Below are 22,795 nucleotides of genomic sequence, written 5' to 3' on the forward strand. Positions count from 1 at the left end.
AAAATACTCGTTACCCGTTACCCGTGGATAGTAAATATTCGCGGATAGTAACTATCTGCCACGGATTTTACACGCAGATACTGTGCTTACAGATTTTTTTGTCATCCCTAATGATAACACAATGTACAATGTTCAATGTGATAGTGTGCATATATGCAAAGGAATGTAAAGAAAATTTCTATATAATAATTTTTGTTTATAAATAAATGGATGTCATTAACTTTTATGCAATACAATTATAATTTTTTTCATCTTCTTTAGTTATTTAATCTTATTTTTTTATGACATATTATTGGTCATCAAATTTTCACATTAAATAATATGAAAAAGAAAATACTAAAAAACTATTATAAAAAAATGGAAAATTGTTTAGAGAATCATCACTACAAATTAGTATATATGAGTGTATGATGTGCGTCATTGAAGAATATGTCATTTTGTTCAGAAAATTTGAATTGAAAGATTTGCAATTTTCATAAAAAATTGTAAATATGGTTTGTAGTTTTTGTTAGAAAAATTAATATTAAGTTAAATTTTTTGTGTATTTTTATTTAGATTTAGATTTTCACTTATTTGTAAGTATATTTTTGTTTGAAGAGTTTTTTTTTTTTGGATCATTGATGCTTAAGAATGTAAATTGATTGATAAAAAATGAATTATTGCAGTTTCATTGAGAGGTGGAAGAAAATACTAATCATGCGGGATTTTATACAATTTTTAGTGATATCATAAATTGATAAATGTTGATAAAACACTGTTATAGTTGTCATGCATTAAAGTAAAGGAAAACAAATGCAATAACACACACGTGTATATATATATATATATATATATATATATATATATATATATATATATATAAAATAAAGGCAGAGTTCTAACAAAAAATTAAGATGGCTTTCATTTGTTTGTTATTGTACAAAATCATTCTTTGAACATAATCACATTTAGGAAGGTATTTTTTACTAAGTGTTAACATGTTAGTAACAAGTATTTCATTACATTAATTTAACAACACAATCAAAGGAATATATATTACATGTCTTACATAGTTTCATTTAAACAAGTGTTGATGAAACCATTGCATAACTTTACAAAAATGTTGAAGCATATTAACATTAATATGCATATCAGTTATACATAAAGATTTACTTTGGCAAGTTTCAAGTATTTATTTTTTTGTCATAAATATGAGCCAACAACTTAACCATATGGATTTCTGAATGTACTCAAGAGTTTTGGAACATCATAGGCAAGCATATCTTCCACTGTCTGTATCATCTTTTTATTCAGTTTTTCAAATTTGTCAATGTTATAACAGTTCAAGGTCTCTTTGAATTGCTCAACATCTGGAAAATCACCAGCTGGTAGATGAAACTCCCTTTGTATCTGATTACAATTTGTGTTACACATTAGCATTTCAATTTTCAATAATTATTATGACTAAACATGCATGTGAGTTTAATTTATTTAAAGCAAAATTCATACCTTTAAAAATTCATCTTCCAAATTATCAATGAGTTTTTGTTGAGCTTTAGCTTTTCCTATCATAGAGGGCATTTGCTTCTTAAGATGACCCATAATGTAAGCATGTATCACAGCAGATCTAGCTCGTTTTACAAATTCATTGATCTGCAATGTAAAAGTAATTAACATTTTATCAAGATAAAAAAGTATTCAATGTTATAATTTACATTCATCATATATTATTTAAATAATAATAGTAATGTACAAATTATGGTAATAGAGACAAATATTTTTCTAAATAGAGTGTTAATGAATAATTACAATAATGACTATAATATTACACTATAAAAAAATTAATATTTTGAATCATTAAAATTAAGAGTAATAAATGATAAAATATTTGTCAGAATATTTCATTTTCTGTAAGTTATCTTATGAAACTTTTGTATGCCAACATAGTACTAGTCATAATCTTGGTTTTGTTTCCCTTCCCAAATGTTTCATGAGAAAAGTTATATAAACAAGTATTTCAAATTCACAATTTTGTATTTGTAAATATTTTTTCATCAAAATAGCTTTTAACAAACATGAATACATATGAATAATCCTAAAGTAGAGATAAATTATAATGAAAATTATAAATAAAACTCACTTTACGATCACAAGCTTTCTTTGGTATATCTTTTAGATCTGATAGAAGATCATCTTGTTCCTTTTGAAATATTTCATCTTCAAGTGGACAGATAGAATCTTGTATAGACCTCTCGTTAAAAGAACTGTAGAAAAAAAAAAGGTTTGATCATAAAATGGATAAGACAATTTTATATGATAATGAATGAAACAAAAGTATAACCAAATCTAAATTATACAAGAATGTAAATAAAAAACGTGTAAGTTCATGGCATTTTAAGATTTAGAAGTGAACACATACAAATTATAAAGTGACTTACCCAATATATACACGCATGACTTCAGGAACATTTAATGCTTTCCCAAGTGACCACATCAATGCACCGTATATTCTCATTAGCTGCAACGTTGGATCAAACAAAAATATAAGCCAAATTTGACCTTAAGTAAAACCACATTAGATTAAGTCAAATTAAAATATTAATAATGTATGTTTTTACTTGTTGAGGATCAACTTGGTCTGCCTTGTTTAAGACCACTCGAATTTTGTCATCATTTCCTTTTAGGGATGATATCACACGTTTGAACTCATCGCTAATATCAAGTTTGTGAGGATCAAACAAAAGGAGTATTAAATCACATTTAGCAGCAAACCACGATGTTACACCTGTGAAGTCATATTGTCTCTGTGTCCTTTGTTTTTCTCCCGACAAAACTCCAGGGCTATCGACAAATGTAATGTAGTCCAATAACTTTGAACAAATGATACAAAATGAGAGAGTTAAGTTTCAAATGCAACAAATAAATCTCTTAGATTTTGTTTTAAATAGGTATAAAAGAGTCTTACAGGATGAGGCATTTGAGAACACTCAAATTTGGACAAAAATGATGTGCCAAATGTAGTAAGACCACTAAATGGCATGTCTGCTTGGACAGCAACAGTGTTCCCAGGAATGCTTCTTTCATCAGGTCCAGACTATGCCAAAAACAATTACAATTAACTCTTCAAAACTAAAGTAAAAATTGTTTTTCTTTTTCAAGATGATGATAATGATAATAATAATAATAATAATAATAATAATAATAATAATAATAATAATAATAATAATAATAATAATAATAATAATAATAATAATATATGAAAAACTTCAACATAATTCAAGATTTAACATATAAGAATTCAGAGTTTAAGATTTAGACGTACCATAACAACAACAAATCTATCCGTTGTTGGTTCTGGTCCAATATGAGCTCCTAATAACATTGGCCATACAAATTGTATAACTTCTGTGAGGAATTTGAAATGTATATTATAGATATAGAATTAGAAGTTGAAGAATCACTTGCCTGGATAAGTAGTTCTAAGCATATGTTTAATGAATGTTGTTTTTCCAGTAGAATATTGACCCAAAAGTAGAATCATAGGTTTCGCATCAAAGTCGCTATTTGCCTGTAATGCATAAAAATAATGATCGATAAAAAAAAATATTAATTGCATACCTTTCTCATATATAAATGGTGTTACATGATTAAGTAAACAATGATATTGAGTCTAAACTAACTAGTTATATTTCTTATTAAATAAAACAAATAACACACTAACCAAAAAAGGAGAGACAAAATCGTTGTATTGGTATGCAACTTCTAAAGGCTTCAACTTTTGAAGATAAAGTTTCTTCAAACCATCTATAACTGATGTCACTGAAGCCACAGATACCTAAGAACATATGCTCAAAATTAAAAATACTATAAGAAAATTAAAAGTTTAACAAGTAATTCTCACTTAATTTCTCTTTCTACACACACTTATAAAAACATTAGAAGATACATTAAAAGAATAAAGAAATAGAATCATTATTGACTAATATTTCAAATGTAGAGCCATTAAATAATTAACTAACATTTCTAATAATCGTCTTAAATTCTTAGATAAATAAAATCACTTGATTTATTTCTAGTCAAACATATCTAAACAAATATTATAGAGTTAAGCCAGTAAAAGATGAACAATATTAAGCAATTAAAGTAACAAATTCTTACCTCTTTTTTCGACTTTCCAGAAAACCAACTACTTGCGGGTGATGGTTGAGGACTAACTGCATGACTATAAGTGAGTGAAATCGATAAAAATAAATAAATAAATAAAGAAAAAGAAAAACAAAGTAATATTAATTAGTGCACTTGTTAATTAAACTACTATACATTACCATTTAATTCTTTATCTTTATGTTTGCGTTTTTTCTTCTGCATAAAATAAAAAACATTTAATGATAAGTCATCTCACTAAATGATCAATGTATACAATCAATACAAAAAAAATAAAAAATACTCACTGCAATTAATGCATCTAAACCTTCCATTGTGGGTGGTTTTACATATTTCATAGCTGAAATAAAAGTCAACCATATGTTATATACTAACTTCTATAATATAAATTTAATGAGTGATATAAAAATAAATTACAAAATTTTAATTAACGCAGACAACAAAACTAAATAAACCAAACAACATAAAAGCAAACAGAAATTACCATCACTAGTTAATAGATCATGTGTTATTGAGTATCCACATTGTCCTAAAGAAACAAGCTGCAATTCAAATGGGTTAGGTTTTAAAAATTGGTAAGAAATTAAACTTAAAAAAAAAAAAAAAAACTTTCACAAGAAAAGAATTATTTTTCTACCTGCATAGCAGTGACAAACTCTTTGAAACCTAGATATCCTTCTCGTCTTGAATCTGCAATGGCCCATACCTTATTTTAATAAGAGAAAAAAAGAAAAATAATTAGTTATAAGGAAGAAAAAAATATTAAAAGAATGATGTAAAAAATATCAAATAATGTAACTTAAATAAATAACTCATATTTGATTTTTAACAATATGGGAAAAATGGGTATGTTAAGTAAACTTTTACCTAGATAAATTTGAAATTTTTCAAAAGAATAAAACTTGTATATATTTCCTACAGTACTTTATGGGATATTCTTGCATATAACTTAGGGTTAGAGCATCCAAGTGCTCTAATATTAATATATATTTTTGTTGATAAAAAAAATAGATATTTTTTTTTCGTACATTGGTAATAAATACTATATATTACAAAAGTAAAATTTTAAATATGATTATAAAATATTAAAGAATTTAGAAATATAACACATTCAAAATTAATACAATCATCATTCATCATTTTAAAAATGTTAATGTCTCAACTTCAATCGAAAAATACATTATCCTTGTTATATATAAATATATATATATATATATACATATACATGTATATATATACATATACATGTACATGTGTATACATGTACATGTATATATATATATATATATATATATATATATATATATATATATATATATATATACTTGTTATTATTCCAATGCATAAAATAAATGTATAAAATAGAAAACCTGTTTTAATTCTTGTCGTGACAAGTTTGACATGGCCAAAAACTTGATGGCTTCTTTTCCTGTAAAGCGACCATCTCCATCTGAAGACACCAAAATGCAGAATAATAATCTCATTATATACGATAAATACATACAAATAGATTTATTTATTTTGCATAAGACATAGAAATTATGATAAAAGACAATGAAGATTGAAAATAAAAACCTGCATCTACATAATTGAACCACTCTTCGTATAGGGTTTGATAGTCTTCAAAAGTTGAATTGATTGGCACTATCTCAAGTCCCATGATAACAATAATACAAAAATATTATTACTTTGTTTTTTCTTTTATGATTTTGGGTAAGATGTGAAGAGGGGTTGCAGATGCATGGAAAGGGTTACATGAGAAGTTGCAAAGAATGTATGATACAAATTTAGGGTTTTTATATTGAGAATGTTGATGTTCAATGCTAGGGGATGTGCTCATAACCTAAAATTGAAATTTCCGTTAATAACTCTGCATACGTTAGTTAAATGAGGAATCTGTCTTAATTTTTTTTTTAAATTAGTTGTGAAGGGTTTGACAAAATTATACCCAACTTACTGTCTTAATTTTTTTTTCGTTGGTTGTATTTGGTAGAACAAAATGAGTAATGAAAAAAAAAACAGTAAAAGAGTATTCAATACTATATTATTCTTTAAATTATATTATTATTTAAATTAATTTAGATCTTAATGTGGGATTATTTATTATCAGTTTCACAATGAACGTCAATATTTTGATCTTAAATCCATCGAATAACATTTTTAGGATCAATTACTACATATCTAAGATATTGTCTATTTTGGAGTTTTGTCCGTCACAGTTTTATATTTAAAAAACACTTTAGAGGATCAAATGTTAAAAAAAAGATTTAGATTGCATTAGACCTCGACTTTTATGTGATGATATATTATTGAACTTAATAGGAATACATGTATAACAATATTAAATTTAGAGTGTTATTTGAGATTTACAATTTCAAAAAATTGTATACACAAGTTAAATTGAAGCTTCAAGCATATATATAATTTTAAAATTTACTTGTTCATTAATTGTTTTTCTTAATTATACTTTAATTTTAGATGTATGCTTAGCAATTGAAATTTTATATTTGAAAAATATATTGTTAACATTTATTATTTTTCATTCATCAATCTTTTTACAATTTAGTAACATTGTAGTCCATCATAAATTTCATTATCTAGTTAGACGAGAGTGAGATGATGTAAATTCAAAAGCTCTTTTTGTTATTATTATTTTTATTTAAAATAAACATAACAATAGTTAAATATAAGTTCAATATATAAGGAATTGGCAGGATATTCAATATAAAACCTTAAGATAATAAATTTATATATTGTTTAATTTTCTCATATTAGTTAATGTCAAAGTTGGACTGACATTTGATTTCTAACATTCTCTCTTAAGTATAAATCTCTTGTCATTTATCATGTGACACATTTGTTTATATCACAAATTAATGAGTCTAAACAAATATTTATTAGAGAGACACGACAACCATGAGAAATGAATTCAATCAAGAAAGAATTGACATAATCTCCAATCAGAAATCTTAAACATTGAATTTAGAATTTTATAATCTCAAAATCTCATATTCTCGTAATTTTATAATTTTGTAATCTTACGTTTTATTTCAAAATAGTTTTATTTTTGCCTTTTGAACTTAATATTAATTTTATTTTATTTTGAATTTGTAAACGAAAAATGGCTTATTTTAAAAATGTTAAAAAGGAAATTAAACACTAATATACTTTGACATAAAACTCATTAATTTTTTGAACTCACATTTAGCATGAAATGTTGTTGAAAGTTCAAAGTAAACACAATGGGTTTAAATTTTGCAAAACTCGATAAAATTTTAAAAAAATATAGAACAAAATAATGGTTTATTATGACTATTCTTTCGTCTTATTTGTTAAGAACCTACTAGAAAATTATACAATAACTCAATTCAACTTCACGAATATAATGAGTTTTTGCACTTCATGAAATAATATAATTTAACTTTATTTTTAGACAATATAAAATCTTCAATAAAATTATTTTAGTTTGACACACTTCTTTATTAAAATATATAAAATCTAGAACATTCAAACCTTAAAACCCATTAAACTTATTTTTTTAAAAAAAATATGAACATGCATTTAGAATTTATGCAAACAAAAACTTGTTAAGAATGTGGTGGCTGTGACGAGTCATAAAATTTGACACCTAATTAGAAAAACACGATAACAATGCGTCTAGATAAGTTTGTAAGAGCATTAATACATAAACACAATGAAATGACCTTGAATTAATAAATGTCTTCATAAGTTCTCGTGAAAGAAACTGTCTTCATAGGCAAAAAAGAAATACAAACGATTTTTATAAATTGAAAAGAGTTGTGATAGATAAATAAAAAAGAAAATAATCTTCATAAGCCAATAAGAACCTTGAAATAATAAGATTCTCGATAAGAACACAAATGAAATAACTTTTATAAGCCAATAGGAACCATGACACAAAAGCATAAACAAAGGAATAAGAGTGTCTCCAAAGCCGGAACTCAAAAACACCAAGAAGGAAAAAATAATGATATTTGTGACAGCATCGCCGATACAAAAATCCTATAAAACTTTAACATGAAATATTATTTTACTTTCAAGTCTCTCATAATGTTACACTACTTTTAAAACATTTTTAAAGTCTAATAAGAATCATATTTTTTTTTAATTTTTAAAATCTAAAGTCTTATACAAGTCGCAAGTCTTAATTTTAAAACTCTCGTCAACATGAACCAATACAATTTGTTATAACACCTAAATACTAAATTTGAGACTCATAGTAGAGATGCTCGTTTCTTTTTAAGTTGGAAGTAGCTGCTGTGCTTTTGCCACAACAAGGATTCACATCCTCCATTCTTTTTAAATACAATTTTCAGACTTTCCTTATAAGAAGATACAACCTCTGATCAAGCTCAAATTTGTTGCAATGAGAGGTATCTCCCTTCAGCAGCATCAGAAGCCCACCAAATGAAATATTTAGCTCCCTACAATTCAAAACCCGTAAAAAATATTATTACTAAAAAGGATGACAAGAGTAACATTCACTACAACATTAAAGTATTAATGAAATGATCGCATTCATCTCTGACTAGGGGAGCTGCTACTACGAAACGTAATCTCGTAACTTCAGATAACTCATTATCTCACAATCAAAAGATAATTCATAACTGATTGGCACAACAGAACTATACAATGCAAAGATCATTTACAAACAAAATGAATCAATCGGAACTATATGAACTACAAATATGCTATTCACTTATTCATTTCATGCTCACAATCAATTAAAAACAATTCAAATCCAAATGACGAACACATTGTTCCTAAAATGAATTTAGTTACTTAGTAAATTATTAAGTGATGCATTTGAAACTCAAAACTAGAAATAGACATACGCCTTTTCACGCCCAGAAGCCTCTGTTATCCTGTAGAGCTTCCCATACATGACATATTCAAAATTGTTGGCCAGTGATTGTCGATTGATCTGGAAAAAATAAATATACAGCAGAATTCTGTAAGATAAGTTAAATTAACTGAGTTGAAAACCAATAGAGAAAATATAAGAGAACAAATAGATAAAAATAGAAAGCAAATTACGAAAGACAACGGAAACTATTAGTTTTAAATTGGGATATGCATAGACACAAAGTTTGTTAAAAGCAACACAGACTAGCAATGAGCTTAAGATTCTGGGCAGAGAAAAACTCATTCACAAAAAGTGAAACACCCGTTATTGTTAGCCTTCTCAAATTGGCAGTTTGTTTTCTATGAATCAATTGACATTTGGTAATGGGTCCCGACTTTATGTTTAAATGCTAGATGCACTCATGGGTTTTATTTAAATATTTTTGTATTAGGAATACTCTGATGACAGAAGCTACATGAGTTTGTGTAGACTCTAGGATTGACAAACTTGATGGCATATGTTCCACAGCAATGTTACCAGTGTCCTGGTTACTATGATTTTCCAGGACAGAAACATCTTTAATTAGGATTAAATTATATAGGAATTCAAGCCAGAGGATTGTCAGAAGGATTGATTAAAAACAATTGAAGTTTTTCATTTATTTTCTTTTCATTGTGGTTAGAAGAATGGCCCTATTTAGGGTGGATTCAGATCCCTTTAAACCCATCAACTACTCTTGAATTGTATCACTCTCGAGTTATAAAAGATAGTGTCTAAGGATACAGAAGAAAAGATAGTGTCTTCTGATCCTATTTAAATTATCTGATCTGAGTTATATGCCAAATGTATTACTAAATATATATATATATATATATATATATATATATATATATATATATATATATATATATATATATGTAATATTTATCGAGCTGCATCACATAAACACCAGAATCACATACAGGTAAAACATTGATATATAGATGTATTTGACAGTCCTAGATACTTGAATCTTATTTTAATAACAGTTGCCGAGTGGTTCGATACAACTATAGATACTGAATATTCCAATACACAATAAAAAGGCACTAAATAAAAATTTAGAAAGAGCAAACTGTGTATTGAACAGAGAAAATTTGCTTCTTACAACAATAAATTAAGCAATGATATCGTGTAATCATCAAGATCCCTGCATTAAAAGTACAGAACCACGCCTTCCACATCAATCTTGTCTATGCTCACCACCATTAACCCAATTTATGATTTGATTTACAAGTTCATGATGAAAGACAGAAGCTCCCAGCCACAGGAAACGTAATAACAATTGACAAAGAATGAGTGCAGACATACGGCATTAAATGCACATTCTAACAGTAACTAATGTTTTGAACAATGGTTTCACTTGATAATCATAATAACAATCCTTCACAGTGAAAGAAAGGTTCATTGTACATAATAAATTTCTTACCTGTGTATAATAGCCAGTGTCTGGTGTTCCATCAGGATTAAGTGATGAAACCAGCACAAGGGTGAACTTCTGACCAACCTTTAATGGATATATCTCAGAATTGATATCAAGGTGCATAAACATGTCAAACTTTTCACTCCTTGCTTCAATTCGAGTAACTTGAGATGCACAAAATCGAAGTATTAGAATGAAATTAAATACACAGAAGTAGATCAAAAACATCTCTAGTAAGACCAATGACACGCTACAAATGGAAATCGAATAACAACAGACAAACTTTAATGACGAGTTTTGATGGGGAATTTTAAGAAAGGAAATTCAATCTTTAAGTGAATTTAAAATATCATACATAAAAAACACTTCTTTAGACATCAAATGTAAAGAATTTTTAGATAGAAATTTTACACCTAAAATGAAAATTTGGGATATTCTTTATATTTTTCATGGTCTCACTGGCCACTCCCATCCCAAAGCTTTGATGCGTTCGTTCTTTGATATAGATTGAAAGCGCATGCACTAACAGTGTCATGCATTTCAAATTCCACGAAATTTGATATCCATTTCACAAAAAAAAAAAAAAAAACGAGATTCCAAAAATAAAATAAAAAAATGATAAAGAAATCAAGAGCCAATAATACAGAGAGCTCAAAGGGAAAAACCCTAGACACGTACAACAACAAAGCATGGCAAGCTAAACTAAACAAACAACATATGAAGAGAATTGAAGTATTGAAGAAGTAATACAGATGCAAATAACAATAATAATAATAATAATAATACCTTTATCGAATAATTTTTTATCATCGGGGTTTAGTTTTTCTACTCTGAAAATATCCTCGAAGAGATTATTCTCCACCATGGCTGAAACACAAGAACTTGTGAAACAAATTACCAATAATCTGAAATATAAAATCGCAAAGAAGAGAAAGGCGAATTTCGAAGAAGCTTTAGGAATCAAAAGATGCAAACAAGATTAGAAGAACAGGAAGAAGAAGATTGCTGTCAGAACATACTCTGCGTTGAGACTTTAGAGGGACTAAAAGAAAAGTAATGAAATAAAAAGAGACAGGGATTCGAGAATTTTCTAATGGGTCTGGACTTCAATGGCCAGTGCTCCACTAAACCAACAAGGCCATTTCTTCTTACACCCCCAATTTTTCTTCCTAAATACCCTTATATTCTAAAATTCCCTTTTCACCTTTAGTCAAATTAAAAACCCTACTCCACTCTCTTTCTTGCTCCCTTTGCACAGCTCCACTGCATCCCATCAACAAAGGAGAGTCACTCCCTCCATCACCCCAACTACTCCTTACACTTTTGTAGACTTTTTCTTATTCCAAAAATATCTTAGGTTAAAAATTTTTAACTTTTATTATTTAACTTTATTTACTTTTTTCAAAATCCTAATTTTGTAGTCCCCTTCTCCTCACTTTTCTCTTTCTCTAATTATACACAAACCACATCCCCTCACTTTCTCTCTTCCTCTCTTCTTCACATAGAGAGCCCCCACCTCCCCACTTTTTCTCTTCCTCTCTTCTTCGCACACAGAGTCCCTACCCCTTCCCTCTTTCTCTTTATTTATTCTTCTCTGACACATTTTTGTGGTTAAAGCTTTATTCTTTTTGTTCTTTTTGTATATGTGTTATGTAAATGGATGTATGTGGTGTGTTGTGTAGGAGGAAGAAGAAGAGAAACTTGAAGGCTTGAACAGATGTAGGAAATTCGTTCAGCCTTCAACGGATCTTGAGATTCGTCCACAAATGTCAAAATACGTTGAAGGCTGAATGGATTTCCTACATTCGCTCAAGCCTTCAGGTTTCAACTCTTTTATTGTATTTTTTTTTAGTTTATTAATTTTTTTTTGTAGATTTTAATTTATGAACATTGTAAATATTTATTTGTGTAGCTTTTACGTAATTTAATAACTTTTATAATATTTTTAAGTATAAAAAATTGCTAAAAAATAAAAACTCTCGGATGATCCTCATATTTGTATGAGAATCTCAAGTGGGTCCTCATAATTGTAATTGTCTCAATTGGGTCATAATATTTGTAAAATTGAGCCAATTTTATCCTAACCGTTAAGTTGTCATAAACGGTGTTAAAATGTGATGACAGTGAATATGCTGAGGTGAATATTTTATTACGTGGAAATAATTAAATTATGACATGGAATTTAATAAATTAAAAAAAAATAGAAAACTTATGCAAGCAGCATAAAAAAACACCCTAGAAACTTCATTCATCCTCACCCAGAGAGCATCTCATCCTCCATTAACCTCATCAGCCATTATCAATTTCTCTTTCCCAACAAGCATCGTAAAAACCCCAAAATGGCGAACCTAAATCGTTCCTATTTTGTTCACCACAGCTCCTCTCTTTATCATTGTGAACAAAATGATGCAACTCACCTGTCCACTCAAGGTTTTAGCTCCACGACAACCTTCACCACCACCCAACACGCAACTCACAAAATAGTAATCTGCCAACAGGGTTTATAAGTTCATATTAATCAAGAATGCAATTGCTTACCAGCTCATTAACAAATAGAGTTGGATTGTCACAAACTGTGAACGAAATGACCACGCCTCGCATTATCCCAGCCATTGCCTTCCATCGACCTTCTCAATTGCATCCCAAATGCCTCTCAAAAGGGCTCTCAAGCTCCTCCACAAACTTTGCAAAATCAAATTAGGACTTTTCCCTCTCTTAGGGTTCGAGCGAAAAAGGGGGAAAATAGCTTGCATCGAGCTTCTCGCGTCTATGGTGACTCTCAATGGCACTGCTTCCACGAGCTCACAGGACGCAAACAGGTTTTTCACTTACAAGATGCAATCTCTGGTCCTCGAGAAAGGGGGGAAATCTTTGGCGCTCGAGATAGGAGATACAAAAACTCTCACATTCGAAAGTTGGCGTGTTGGGCGGTGGTGAAGGTTTTGTTCACCACCGCTTTCTCTCTCAGCTCCAGGACTGAATCTCCCAGGGATTTAACCGCGAGTTGCAGGAGTTGGTTTTCAAACTCAAGCTATTTCTTTCCTCATCGATGACCCACCGTCACACTTTACATCCTAAAGCGAACTCACCAACAAATTACTTCCTTTTTTGAACAGTTATGACAAATGAAATACTTTTAGTAATTAAAAGAAAAGAAACCTAAGCCTCTAGTAAATTATTTCTCCTAAATTTTTTTCTCACCAGAATATTTTAAGGAATCCAATTTACCCTTTCTCAGTCCCGCGGTACCCATAAAATAATCTCTTTCTTATTTCCTAGCTACCTCCTCCCTGCAACTAGAACAACACCAGAAAGAGAAGAGGGAAGAAGTTCCTCCTTGCAACGCGAAACAGCGCAAAAAACTAGGGGAAAGAAGAAGAACGCTCAACACACCACCGCGAGCCGAATGTCGCTTGGTCTCGCCATCGCAACCACTTTCCTTGCGCGAGATAGAAGATCAAAACAAAGGAGAAGAAGAGAACGACCAAGGGTTTCCATGTCATAATCTCTTAAATTAAATAAAAATTTAACGTAATAAAATATTTTGACATCAGCGTATTAATTATGCAACATATCAACACCAACTAACGCCATTTGTGACAACTTAACGGTTAGGGAAAAATTGGCTCAATTTTACAAATATTATGACCCAATTGAGACAGTTGCAAATATAAGGACCCACTTGAGATTCCCATACAAATACGAGGAGGTGGGACATCGTTGTTCAACCGTCATGAAAAAAAAACTTTTAACTACATGGCAAAATGGGAATGTGAAGGTACAAGGAGCAACTTGTGATGGTGGAGGGAGTAACCCTCTCAATAAAGATGTTATACATAAATGATTGTTATTAGCCTTTGTAGAGAAGTAGCATATAGAGACAAATACATTTCATTTATTGGTTGGTGAGATCAGGATGACTCTCGATGAACATATTCTAATGAAAAATTTACCATATTACAATTCTTCATTTGAAATTGGCTTAATCATCTCTATATTTACGGACAAATTAATAAAATTCTCCCCATTAATTAAATTTTTTTATGTTAAAAAATTAATACATGTGGTCAAAATTGGTCTTCAGATCATTCATTATATAAATAAAATTGTAATTCTCTAAGAAATTTACTCAGGTTAATAATATATTTCTCAAATATATAATTTGTACATGTAAATTTAAGAAAAGTTGTCAAACCACTTACCATCTTGTAGATTTAGTTTAGCACGAAAAGAATTTCTTCAATTTTATACTTCATGGATATTCATATAACCTAGTAGTCTTTTAATAAATACTTTCTACAACAACTCAAAATATAGTAGTTATATTATCATTATCAAACAATTCAATCATGTACATACAAATAAAATAAATGTATAAATTTAGTTTTACATTCCTCCATCAGTTAAAGTTTTTCGAAACAATATATATAGATACAAAACATATAGAGAATATAATTCTAAACAATTATATACATATACTACTTTTTTATATGCATTTGTATGATATTCTTAGCTACTCAATGTTGAGAACTTTTATCTACAGATCCTTTGCTCTCTTATAACCCACGATTATAAAATAAAACAAACAACAACAACAAAATCAAGGTAAAATAATATATTAACAAAGATTTTAACAATAGATATAGTAATCACGTAACTTTACTAATACATGCAAATTATATAACTACAATTTATCATACACTAAAAACTATTTTCGGAAGACTTGTGTGTTGAATTGAAGATCAAAGATAGTGCACCTGTTATATGAACACTTAGTGGATTTTGGCTACCACCCATGCTCTACTTTGCTCTCAATGTATCAGGAACTATGTTCTCATCACATGACAAAGTAAATTGACTATAGTATGTGAGAATGGTTTTCTTTCATACCAAATTCTATTATACGAACCTCCATCGACTCTCACTCCTATATAATATTTCTTTATATGAGTTAGAACATCTATTAGAGTATGAATAATTTATTTAAGGAGTCATTATTCAATACACTACCTAAAACCACATATGTAAACATTTTCTCCTTGGAAATACTTCATACAAACATTAGCGCACTAAGTTTTCTATGCCATTTAGAAAATGCTTTTTATGTCAATTAGGGACCCATAATAGATACAACCAACATAAAAAGTTTCCATTTTTTATACCAATTCTGACTAGCCATAGAAAATCTACATTTGATGTCAGTTATGGATTCGTTATAGAAAGTTCACTTTTTATGTTAAGGTAAATAATCTACATTTGTATTGTTTTTATAAGATCTAATTTGTTAAAAAATATTTTTGTGTTTATTGGGAGACGACTTTGTGTTGCCTTACTCATAATAATATTTTGGCTACTATCCTACCAATATTGAAGTTGTTATATTATAGTAGAATTAATTTATTTATGTCAATGATGTAACATCCCAAATTTAGTAATATAAAACTATTAAACTGAACATTACATATATAAGGATAGAACAAGAACTACAGATTAGGTGAATAAAAATTTTCACGTGAAGAACAAAAGTAACTACCTATGTTATAAGCTTCACTCCCCACCTATAAAAAAAGCACAATCATTCACATCAAAATGATAATAATATATTTAAATACTAGTTTCTCTCACCTAGAATATAAGCTAAAAACACCAAAACTTTCATTGCCCATAAGTATTCTTATTCAGACAAGAAGTAGGATCTCTACATCGAAAGTTGATATCAAGATTTCATCATACCTTAACAATCTTAAGGAACAGACAATCATTTAAAACCCTTAAATAACACATGCAACTCTATAAATCCCACATGTAATAGATACACCAAAAAGACTAGAAAAAGATAAAAGATAAACTTACTCTATTTGAGAAATTAATCGGATATGGTTGTAAGTTTTACTGTCAAGAGTCATATGACGTACTCTAATATCAAGACAAATGACTAATATAATTAAAATACGAGAGAGTGCAAAGGAGAAAAAAGGATTTACTACTATAGTAATTTTTATAAAATAAAACTCAATTAATTATTTTATTATTTATAACTCAAGCTTTTCATTAATAAAAAAATTGAGTATGTCTTCTAAAATCACTAAGGACTAAAAAACTAAAAAATTAAAAAGCTCGATATTTTTGGTAATTTCGTATTATATTATTTTATTAGATAGATATTGATTTCCTAAAAATAGAAAAGTTTAAATTTGCACCTTTTGTTTATAAATGTATTTTTATTAGTTTTGAATAATGCTCCACTTACTCCTTGGCTAGTTGTTTCTATCATGATTTGTACTAACATAACAATGCAAAACATTAAAAAAAATGGTTAAATATGTTTTTGGTCCCTTAATTTTTAGTGATAATTGAAATTAGTCCATCTTCAAAACTTTGGCCTAATTTAGTTCCCAAACTTTAGAAATATGTGAATTTAGTCCTTTTAACTAAATTTTGTTAGGTTTATTTGATATTTCAAGTGCGTTACATGATAGCATTTGAGTTGTTTATACCGTTTGACATATTTTTGCTTCAATATTAACTGAGAAATGCGTTTGAAACATCAAATAAAGCTAACAAAATTTGGTTAAACTAAATTCACACATTTCTAAAGTTTGAAGACTAAATTAGTTCAAAATTTTAAAAAAGAACTAATTTCAATTTTTACTAAAAGTTAAAGGATCGAAAATTTATTTAACGAAAAAAACATATTAATGCACCAAACGGTTCACTAAAGAAAAACATTAAGTTATTTTATGTACGAACTTTAACTTCAGTGTTTCTCCAATCACACGTGTGAAAGGCTGGTAGCAGTCGTGTCGGTGTCTGTGTGTGACGGGAGTTTGACATCTGAGTGGAAGGAAAAAAACGCGTTGAATTATTTTGCGATTAACAGATGAAAAAGAAGTTGAACTCGTATTCAACATATTCTACGACACTTTAACAACTTACAATATTGTTGTGTTATGAACATGCTATAATCTTACTCGTAGCCCTAACCGACTACACATGAATGCAAAGGAATTTCAAATCATAACCTTTTTATTACAGCTCATTCATTCTCATAAAACTAAGGCCTAATAAGATGGATTTTCTAATACCTCTTAATATTTTAATAGGACATAAATTAAAATTATGTGTTATAAAAATAATAAAATTGTTTTGGTACATTCAATAACTTAATCAAGATAGTTTAAAAATATATTTTCTTAAACTCTACTTTTTAAGTGGACAAAATCTATTTCAAACTTTAATAATACTTGAGATGCTCTATCAATATTATTTTAACTGGTTTGAGGTCAGACAAAAAAAATTCTCAAAAATATATATTTCTGACAATAACAATAAATCTTATAAAAGTCTGTATAAAAGTAAAACCATAACATAAAAATCTCAAAAGCTATGTAACAATATAATTCACAAGAACTAAATTAAGATAAAATGAATAATTATAATTATAGTAAGTTTATCCTATTATTATATATTTTTTGAAGATACAAAATATTTTAAATTATCATTTAATAATGTTTTGAATAGTCTAAAATTTAAATACATATAGTCATTTTTTATATAATTTATTTTATACCTTAATTAGAACGATATCACTCAAACTATTTTTAATTTAAAATTTGTAGTTTATATGATTTCATGCATTACGTCATGGTATAGTGTTAGGGTTTCTGCTTCTTTACCTATGTTTATAATTTGATCTAAAGAAGAATATTTGACAAAAAAAAACATTTAAAATTTTATATATAGATATACATAAAAGCTACTTTATAATATAAATTAAATCAAGGTTTAAACCATTGGTCTTCGTTTTTTTTACGGTAATCTCAGTTAGGTCCTCATGTTTTCAAGTGTCTCAATTGGATCATATTTTTTTGTAAAATTGAGCCAATTTTGTCATCACCGTTAAATTGTAACAAACGGCGTTAGTTGGTGCTGACGTGTTGCATAATTAATATGCTGATGTCAAAATATTTTATTACGTGAAATTTTTATTTAATTTAAGAGATTATGAAATGGCAACCCTTGGTCGTTCACTTCTTCGTTTTGATCTTCTATCTGGGGCAAGGAAAGTGCTCGCGATGGCGCAACCAAATGGCATTTGTGGTGGTATTTCCTGTTTGCATCGGTGGAAGGCAATGGCTGGTATTTACGCCTTATCAGAAGCAAGCTCCTCCTCCAAAATGAATCAGGTGAACATCCGAGAAAGCCCCATCTCCCCTCTCTATGTCAGCAAACTTCCATTACCACCAATGCCTCAACCCAGCGCAACGCGGTTCCTCCTCCTCCTGTCCCGCCGCACCCCAACCCGGAACCGTCCTCCTCCTCCCTACCAGCAGCGCCACCACCTCCGAACCATCTTTGATGGCATATTCAAGCCCGTCCGTGACCGCGGCCTGGATCACGCGGTGGAGCGCGAGAAAAGCCTCAAACCCTTGATCTCCCTCAAAACCCTCATCAAACGTGAACCCTCCAAATCCCTCCCTCTTTCACTCATCAAAAGCACCCTCCACTTCCCCTTCCGCCCCATCGAATTCATCCGCAAGTACCCCTCCGTCTTTGAAGAGTTCCTCCCCACTCCCACCATCCTTCAACCCCACATCCGCCTCACACCGGAAATCCTACACCTCGACGCCGAGGAGCAACTTGTATACCAATCACACCAGTTCAAACACCAATCATCTGACAGGCTCTTGAAACTCTTGATGATTGCAAGAATCCACAAAATCCCACTACCACTCATTGAGCACTTGCGGTGGGACCTTGGCCTACCGGATGACTACACCGAGACGGTTGTACCCGAGTTTCCGGACTACTTTCGAGTTGCAGGCGGGTTCCTTGAACTCGTCTGCTGGAGCCACGAGCTGGCGGTTTCGGTTATCCAGAACCGAAACAAGAAAGATGAATTTGATGGTCAATTGGTGTTTCCTGTGCAGTTTTCTACTGGTTTTGAGATGGATAAGAAGTATGACGGCGAGGATGATGAGGGCAGTGGCGAGGGTTCGAAGGATTTTTCAAATTGGGTCTATGTGATTTTTCTGAGTGCAGGCTATTTTCCCCCTTTTTTTCTGCTTGCATAATTTTTCTATTTTTTTTTAATTTATTAATTTCCATGTCATCAGTGGCAACATATTTTTTTTAATAAAATATCCACCTCAATATATCCACCTCAACACATTTTAACACCGTTTGTGACAACTTAACGGTTATGACAATTTTACAAATATTTGGACTCAATTAAGATATTTTGTAAATATATAAACCTAATTGAGATATTTAAAAATATAATGACCCATTTAAGATTTCCATATAAATACGAGCATCATCCTAGAGTTTGAACCTTAAATCAAAGTAACACTTTGTATAAGTAGTCTTGTCTCCATCATACACTTTAGGAAAAATGTACCTTAATTGCACACGGTTCCACCAACTTCATGCTTAAACGAAAATAATAATAATATTTTAATTATAATAATCATTATGTTTAAATAAAAATTTTATTTTTATTTTTATCTTTCTTTGTCTCGAGTGTTCAATATATATGTTATATATCAGTTGATAGTTTTTTAATTTTTCAATTTAAAAAAATTGTTTGAGAGTTAAATTAGTATTATGTGACAGTTTTAGTACTATGGTTAAATTAGTATTAGTATCGTGTTAAATTAATCAATATCAATATCACGTGTTAAATCATTGTCACAATACTTTATATTTATTTTAATCTCAATTTGTTAATTTTATTCAATTTAATTTTAAATTTCGTTAATTTTGTTTAATTCAATTACAATTTTGTCCATCTTTAAATAAATTTAATTTTCATATAATTATTATACTGAAATTTTTATTAAATATTTCTTCATTATTTTTAAACAAACTTTAACTATATTATTAAAAGAAAATTATTAGATTTTTGTTTAATTTTTTTTACATGTAAAAAATAGGGTTAGAATTAGTTTAAAAAAACATACATAAATCTAATAATTTCTTTTTAATAATAAGGTTAAAGTTGGTTTAAAAGTAATGAAAGAAATATTTAATAAAAATGTGAATTTTAATAAAACTTTCGATATAACATTTGTATAAAAAATAAATTTGACCTTAACAACAAAATTAAAATTAAATTGAACAGAACTAACGAAAATGGAAACTAAATTGAAAAAAATTAATGAAAATTGAAACTGAATTGAATACAAGACACTTGACACACTTATAAAAAAAATTAACTAAACATGTAGACAATATTCTTTTAAATTAGAAAAAAAAACAAAAAAAATTAACTTACATGTGATGTATATTTTTCACCTTCTATTTAAACATTACTACAAAAAGAACCAAATTAATAAAAATTAAAACCTTATTAAACACCTGAAAAGCAATCAAATTAAACAAAATAAATCAAAATTGTATTTAAGACTAATAATAAATTAGTTGTAGTATAACATACATTGTTGAAGCCACTTTCGCACCACATGTCGTACAAAATTAAAGTAAATACGATTATATGTAAAAAAACTCATTTACTTTATAGTGATTTAATTATTGATTTATGTTAAACTTTTAGAAAACAAAATCTGATTGTAATTTTTTAATTCAAGAAAATTTACTGTAATTTCTCAAATTAAAAAAAAAAGAATAAGTTTAAATATAAGAGACTAAAGTAATTTTTTTAAAATTATTTTCAGTCTCTCAAGTCATTGGGACTACAATTATATATTTCTAAATTGAAGGAAGTAAAATGTTTGCTTTTAATCCATGAGGCCAGATTCAAATTTACTTCAAAATTTCAATATTAAAAAAATATAACTTTTTTTAAATTAAAAATCAATTTCTACATATTTTTCATGAAAATATGCAAAATTTTATTATGTCGATTATAGTTTAAGATATCCATTAGTTAGGGCTATATATAATTTTTTTTATATAGAAAAACAGTCTAAAAAGTTTGATATTTCTCTTTATATTTGCATGTAATCATTATCCACATTGGAGTCAAAGTGCATATGTTTTTAGGTTTTAAAAAGAGCAAGTGATTAAAATTTTCCTTGTTTTAATAATTAGTTGTGCACAAATTAGTTATATTTTGAAAATATAACTAAAATTATTAGATGAAAATAACCTATCGACATACATAGATTAGATGGTAATCATTTTTATCTGCACTTCAAGCTATCTTTTATAATACTATTATTTTCATTTTTAAGTTTAATAAAAAAATTGTACACACAATACTTAATTAATTAATTAATTAACAGCCAATATATTTAATTTATATTATTTATCATTTGTGTCACACTTTGTTATGAAATAGATATAGGTTATCAGTTCAATTCTTCCATTAATACATACTAACAATTCATCGATAAAAGAAACATAATCTAATAATACAATAAAAGATAAATAACATTTAAGAATTTTCGAATAATATGCATATAATAAAAATTATAACCAAGTATATAAGTGACACTCTTTCAAATGTTTTTTTCGTAATATTTATATATTAACAGACAATTTTTGTTACATATTTAAATTATTTTGATAAGGATAAATTTAACAAATACTCTTTCAATTACGATATATATTATTATAGTTTTAGTTTTCGTATAATTAACCAATTTAGGTGCAAAGTTGATGTGACATAATTTCAGATAACTATGGTATACACCTTAAAAGAAAAAGTGTAATGAAGTAATTTTTTGTTTGTAAAGTTGTTAAAATAATTTCAGTCAAGTTGACTGTTTTTTTTTTAAAACAAAATTATCCAAACTATATTAAGTCGCTTTTTATTCAACCAATTTAACCTACATTTTAAATGGACATAGAATGGACTAACTCATAAATTTATAAGTTTGTGTAATTTATAAAGTAATAATTATATTTTAAAAAAAGTAAAATAATAATATTTTTCTAAAACACACATACGCATAGATAAATAGATATATATTATAATTTATATTTATTTGTATATGAAATTATTATATCTAAAATTAAATTCAATAATTTTCTTTATTTTAAAATGCCTCCTTGTTTTTGTTTTATATTTAAAGCAATTTTTTATCTTTGAAAACAGAACAAACACTTACAACTGTTCAATACAACCTTATAAAGTGACATATTAGGTGAGATTGGACCCAACCGACTCAAACTATTCATCAGATCTACTTATTTATAATAACTTACAAAACCAAATTACTAAATTTAAAAAAGGCATATTAAAATACTGAAATTGCATATTTTTTACAACAAGGATGGAACTGTAACTAAATAAACATCTAAAAATAAACTAATTTGATGCAAAGGATCACACATCCTGTTCAATAATTAATTTTTAC

The 22,795-nt window shown here is 28.3% G+C and overlaps 3 protein-coding genes across 4 annotated transcripts; 1 reads left to right on the forward strand and 2 right to left on the reverse strand.

Moving 5' to 3' along the window:
* Window positions 1–1,203: 1,203 nt before the first annotated feature.
* On the reverse strand, window positions 1,204–5,872 carry LOC124848103 (EH domain-containing protein 1-like). Of its 2 annotated transcripts, none has more exons than XM_088097388.1 (16): window positions 5,719–5,872; window positions 5,514–5,593; window positions 4,781–4,849; window positions 4,628–4,685; window positions 4,431–4,483; window positions 4,305–4,341; window positions 4,138–4,193; window positions 3,701–3,814; window positions 3,445–3,547; window positions 3,302–3,351; window positions 2,945–3,073; window positions 2,598–2,849; window positions 2,418–2,497; window positions 2,120–2,243; window positions 1,489–1,632; window positions 1,204–1,389 (listed from the first exon to the last, which is right to left on the reverse strand). In XM_088097388.1, exons 1-16 carry the CDS (start codon window positions 5,801–5,803, stop codon window positions 1,204–1,206), a joined length of 1,620 nt encoding a protein of 539 aa, XP_087953514.1. In that variant the 5' UTR covers window positions 5,804–5,872. The 2 variants fall into 2 exon arrangements, with proteins under 2 accessions (XP_087953514.1, XP_087953513.1); XM_088097387.1 differs by having other exon boundaries at window positions 4,138–4,189; window positions 4,295–4,341; window positions 4,619–4,685.
* Window positions 5,873–8,105: 2,233 nt separating this feature from the next.
* Window positions 8,106–11,513, reverse strand: LOC124848104 (DNA-directed RNA polymerases II, IV and V subunit 8B-like). The gene is made up of 4 exons (XM_088097889.1): window positions 11,259–11,513; window positions 10,479–10,636; window positions 9,000–9,088; window positions 8,106–8,588 (listed from the first exon to the last, which is right to left on the reverse strand). The coding sequence occupies exons 1-4, from the start codon at window positions 11,335–11,337 to the stop codon at window positions 8,477–8,479; spliced, it is 438 nt and encodes a 145-aa protein (XP_087954015.1). The 5' UTR covers window positions 11,338–11,513; the 3' UTR covers window positions 8,106–8,476.
* A 7,205-nt stretch (window positions 11,514–18,718) lies between these two features.
* LOC124848105 (protein WHAT'S THIS FACTOR 9, mitochondrial-like) lies at window positions 18,719–19,645 on the forward strand. Its single transcript, XM_047325729.2, has one exon. The coding sequence runs from the start codon at window positions 18,719–18,721 to the stop codon at window positions 19,544–19,546; it is 828 nt and encodes a 275-aa protein (XP_047181685.2). The 3' UTR covers window positions 19,547–19,645.
* Window positions 19,646–22,795: the final 3,150 nt, after the last annotated feature.

This window comes from Vigna umbellata, chromosome 8 (assembly GCF_029865625.1).
Source record: "Vigna umbellata cultivar VRB3 chromosome 8, Vumbellata_1.0, whole genome shotgun sequence".
Taxonomy (NCBI): Eukaryota; Viridiplantae; Streptophyta; class Magnoliopsida; order Fabales; family Fabaceae; genus Vigna; species Vigna umbellata.